General features: G+C 54.0%; 1 protein-coding gene across 1 annotated transcript in view; it reads left to right on the forward strand.

Annotated features, from left to right (window-relative positions):
- The window catches only part of LOC307075124 (UPF0606 protein KIAA1549), a gene marked incomplete at both ends in the record, with an annotated part of 21,433 nt that continues 16,411 nt past the window's right edge, over positions 1-5,022 (forward strand). The window contains 3 exons of the mRNA XM_079735629.1: positions 1-1,227; positions 1,315-1,441; positions 3,609-3,691. Of these exons, the coding sequence (XP_079591755.1) occupies positions 1-1,227; positions 1,315-1,441; positions 3,609-3,691 (1,437 nt within the window). The remainder of the gene's footprint in view (positions 1,228-1,314; positions 1,442-3,608; positions 3,692-5,022) is intronic.

A 5,022-nucleotide genomic window follows, 5' to 3' on the forward strand; every position in this document is an offset into this window, starting at 1 on the left:
ATGGACCCGGACCTGGGGCCCTCGGGGGCCCAAGGGATCCACCTGCTGCTGAGGCCCCCGGACCTGCTGTCCCCCAGCCTCTCCCCGCCCCTCCCGCCGCACGGCCAGCCCACCCTCACCCCCCCGCCGCCCTGGGGCCACGGCCCCTCCTCCTTGGAGGAGGCCTGGGGCTCCGGGGACTACCTGGAGACCCTGTCCTTCATGGTCCCCGACGGCGAGGAGCTGGCCCCCGCCACGCCTCTGCCGGAGCACCGCTACGACGACGACGCCAGCGACTGGCTCTCCTACGACACCTCCTTCCCCTCGCGGCCCACCCTGCCGCTGTCCTCCCACCTGCCCCTCCCCCCCTCCTCCTCCTCCTCCTCCTCCTCCTCCTCCTCCTCCCCCCCGACGCGGCGTCCGGGGGGCCCCGACCTGCTGCCCTCCTGGGAGGATGAGGAGGAGTACGACCCCGACGACCTGTTGCCCCTGGAGCCCACGGAGCTGCTGCTGCCCGACATGAACAGCCTGGAGTACTACAGCAACCTGCAGGCCCGCGAGAGGGACGAGAGGCACCGCGAGCTGGAGAGGGAGAGGCACCGCGAGCTGGACGAGAGGCACCGCGAGCTGGAGAGGGAGAGGCACCGCGAGCTGGACGAGAGGCACCGCGAGCTGGAGAGGGAGAGGCACCGCGAGAGGGAGAGGGATCACCGCACGGCCACCGCCACGGCGACCGCCGCCATCGCCCCGACGGCCACGCAGACGGCCGCGCACCCCTCCACGCGCACGGAAACCCCCCCGCGGGTGGACGTCGACGCCCTCCCGCCTCCTAGCCGTCCTTCCCCCCCGAGCTCGGAGGCGGGGCCGCCGTCGCCGCCGCCGCCGTCGCCGCCGTCGGGACACGAGACCCCCAAGGGGCCCCCAGCGGAGGCCACCCCTCCGCTGGCCGTCGCCCCCACGCTGGAGGGCGGCCGGGACGGCGCCCCCGCCCCGGCGCTCGCCACCACGTCCGTCCGGACGCCGGTCACCCCGCCGGCGCCGGCGCCCAAAGACCCTCCGCCCAGGGACCCCCCAGTTGGGCGGCCCGATGAGCCGCGGCCCCCGTCCAACACGACCAGCGTGGCCCTCCTCCCGCCCGGGGGCCCCCCCGCCCCGCCCCAGAGACCCGGGCACGCCCCCAAGGCGGAGCCGGACCCCGACACGGTGACGCGCTTCACCCCCACCGAAAAACCCACCACCACCACCACGGTCGGGACCACCACTGCCAAACCCACCACCACCACCACCACCACCTCCACCACCTCCACCACCGCCAAACCAGTCACCACCACCACCTTGCGGGCCAATGTGGTCGGCTTCACCCGGGCCCCGGCCGTCACCACGCCCCGAGTGGGGCAGACTCCGCCCACGAGGCAGTACCTGTGCAACGCAACCAAGCCCGAGATGTACCTGGTCCGAGTGGGTAAGACCGCGCCGCTGACTGCAACCGTTACATTTACATTGAGGGTGTTTAGCAGACGCTTTTATCCCAAGAGACGCACAATAAGTACATTTGTCAGAAGAAAGAGAAACAACAATATATCACTGTCGGTACAGTGAGGATGTTCATAGAAACAAGTGCCCAGCACTAGCAATCGCTAGGTTAGCCCGTTCCCCGTATACAACAAAGCAGCAAGGATAAGATGCTACACAACGCTAAGTACTATTTTTAATTGCAAGGACGTACAACATACAATAAGTGTGTACATTAAGTGCCAATTGTCGGTGCTCTTTGAGGTGTGCATGAGAATGTATACTGCAGCTTTAACTCGGGTTGTACCCTAAAGGTTGACAGGTCAAATCGTAGCTCAGAGAGCCCGGGGTAAACTCTGATTCTCCGTCAAACAATCGCGGGTATTATGTCATTGTTGTGTATTGTAATATAACAACCGAATACAACCTGAAACAGAAGCTAATGATACAGGAATTCTGTAACATATTAATCACGACAAGGAAAAAATATTTTTTTCCAGAGAATTATTGCTGGGGCTTAATTCATGATGGGAGAGCAAGATCTTAAAATAAACCTTAAGGGGCCAGGTGACGCATTGGCGTCACCTGGCCTACCATCTGGAGCCTTACTGTAGAACGGTCTGGTCAAGCTGTGTACATGTTTACTTAAGCCAGTGTTGTGTTGCATGCAATCGATTGGCGGGATTGTTTGCAGCACGACGTCGTAAATCAACACAACTATGAGTTAAGAACTGTTGATCGATCCATCGCTTATTGACCTTGTCAAACAGACTTAAAGTTATCGGGTATCCACGTTCCGTATAAAAACGCTGACTTAAGCGGGGTATTAAAAGGCACTGGGTTTAGTGGTGGACATTTAGAGGTCCACCACTGACCCAGTGTTGTTTAGTGGTGGTCTGAAAAGCCAAAACAATGCATTAAAGCGGGGTTAAAAGAGATGTGATCCGTGGTCTGGTTCCAGCCCTGAAGATCACTACAGCCTACGACCGCTGTGTGCTTTTTGCTTCTGGCTTTATTGCGGAGCGATATTATGTTTCCATAATATCCATCCATTATATTTTAATAAGGTTCTTGTGTAATGCTGTGGTTGGATAGAGCCTATAGATCTTGATTAAAAACAACAGACAGAAATTAGTTAAGCTCTGTGGGAACTCCTCTCGATGCGTGCAGAAGCGAACGTGAAGCACATCCTCTGTGTTGGTGTCACTCTTCCAGTGCCGAGTTTAGTGAATAGAGCCCCAGGGTGAGGGTCTGGGGCCCCTTTAGTGATGAAGGCCCCTGGTTCTGGGGCCCCTATTCACTGACGGACCGATCCTCAGCAGAACCTCTCCTCTGGCTAACTGCTGGAGTCAAGGTGTGCGACTCTTACAGCACGAGCAAACCGACACGTTGGTACTCTTTAGGATGAAGTCTTACAGGACCGCACCAGTCTGGTTGATAAGACAGCCACAACCGCACTAAAACATCTGTTACTTAAATCTTTAGGCTGCAGTCTTACAGGACCGCACCATTCTGGGTGAAAAGACTGTCATCACTACCCTCACTGGTCCAGGCTTCACTTAAACAATCCCTACTTATATATTTCGGCAAAATGACTTCCTCGTGCCGATTCTCCCCGCGAGCGTTTAGCATGAGCGTGCCTGTCACAAACGTTAACGATAGAAGAAGAACATTGGGTCTTAGCGTTGAGACATTTTCTAGATGCCTCATATGGTGGTTACAATGTTTTTTCTTTTAACACAAACTGTACTGATCGATGCACATTGATTCCAAAAAGGCGAAAGTGCTGTATTGCGGTAAGCAATGTAAAACACCCTTTGGCAGAAATTGTACAACAAAGCAGTTTTGACAAATGATATGTTTTTTTTGTGAAATCAGGAGAAACAAAGAAAAAAAGACGGCTTGATTGAATCATTCGAGTGTGAAACTGCTTGCAAATGTTCCCACAAAGAGATAAACAGACAGAAGACATGAATAACTTAATGCAGAGGCCCCGGTTTAGTTGCATAAGCCTCCTCATGAATAAATGAGAGGCGATCCAGTGGGTTGCATTCGTACGTCTGGGTCCCCGAAGGAGAAAAGCATTCAGCGTGTTTCTTCCCTCTGCTCTCCTCTAGTGAGCTCCAAGGGTCCATCCTCTGGGTTCAACCAGGTCAGGGACCTACTGAAGAGGGAGTTCAACCGCTCCGTGGAACTGCAGGTAAACACTCCCAACCTCTTTTTGTTCCAAGGATCGGCATATCTATAAACAAAATCGGAGGACCGGTAGTCAATTTGAACGGCTTCTTCTGGAAATATTTCCAGGCCCCGTTCTAACGGGTCCACGGGCCGGCTCCGGTCCGCGGACCGGGGATTGGGAACACATCCGCTCAGAATCCCCTCACTGGGTTGACTGGTAACCCCGAAGGATGCTAGTTCGAACCCCGGCTCCTCCTAGCTGAGCGTCAAGGTGTCCCTGAGCAAGACACCTCTTTTAGTGACGAGCTGGCTGTCGCCCTGCTTGGCTGACCCCGCCGTCGGTGTGTGAATGTGTTCATGAATGGGTGAATGTTAGGCAGTATTGTAAAGCCCTTTGAGTGACCACTGGTTTGAATAGTGCTATGTAAATGCCATCATTTACCTTCAGAGCACACCATTTACCTTCAGAGCACATCTGTGCGTTTTGGTATACTTCATACTATCTTGTAAATTATCAAACACACAAAGTTGAATTATATTTTTTAGCTAGGTCATTAAAGGTGCGGTAAGGAAGGTTTTATTTAAAGGTATTTTGTTAGAGCATCTAGCATTCGTTAGTCACCGGCAGCTGGCAGACGTCGTGGTTGGCTGCACCTGCCTCCGTAGGCGACAGATTTGAGAAGAGCTCCCTGCTCATTTCTGACCAATCACGGCGTCCCTTCCCCCTATGGGTTCAGGGAATTCATATTGCCTGTCCATCACCAGCCTCACCGCAGTGTGTGAACACTTCTCACAGGCGGAGGCCGGAGGGATGTAGTGAGGGAGGAACAGAGGTGCTCTCCGGGTTTAATTGGATATTAATTGTTTGTTTATCAAGTCAGCCATTGCTTTTTCGTTGTTGGTTTTGTTTTTTACACCAGGCGCCCCACAGAGTATAATGTGAATCGATTATCTGTTCATCGGAATGAATGATCGCAACCACAATCAGGCGAAATAACCGCGATTATAATTGTAATCACGACCGTGCATTCCTATGGCAGATTTGTTTAGGTTGCTTATTTTCAAAATCGTCCTTTCTTCTGCTCTCTCTCTCTCTCTCTCTCTCTCTCTCTCTCTCTCTCTCTCTCTCTCTCTCTCTCTCTCTCTCTCTCTCTCTCTCTCTCTCTTTCTTTCTTTCTTTCTTTCTCTTTCTCTCCTGCCTTCTCGCTCTCTCTCTCTCTCCCTCCCGTTTCTCTCCTGCCTTCTCTCTCTCTCTCTCTCTTTCTTTCTCTCTCTCTCTCTCTCTCTCTCTCTCTCTCTCTCTCTCTCTCTCTCTCTCTCTCTCTCTCTCTCTCTCTCTCCTACTTTCAAGGC

This window comes from Pollachius pollachius (genome assembly GCF_949987615.1).
Source record: "Pollachius pollachius genome assembly, chromosome: 4".
Lineage (NCBI taxonomy): Eukaryota > Metazoa > Chordata > Actinopteri > Gadiformes > Gadidae > Pollachius > Pollachius pollachius.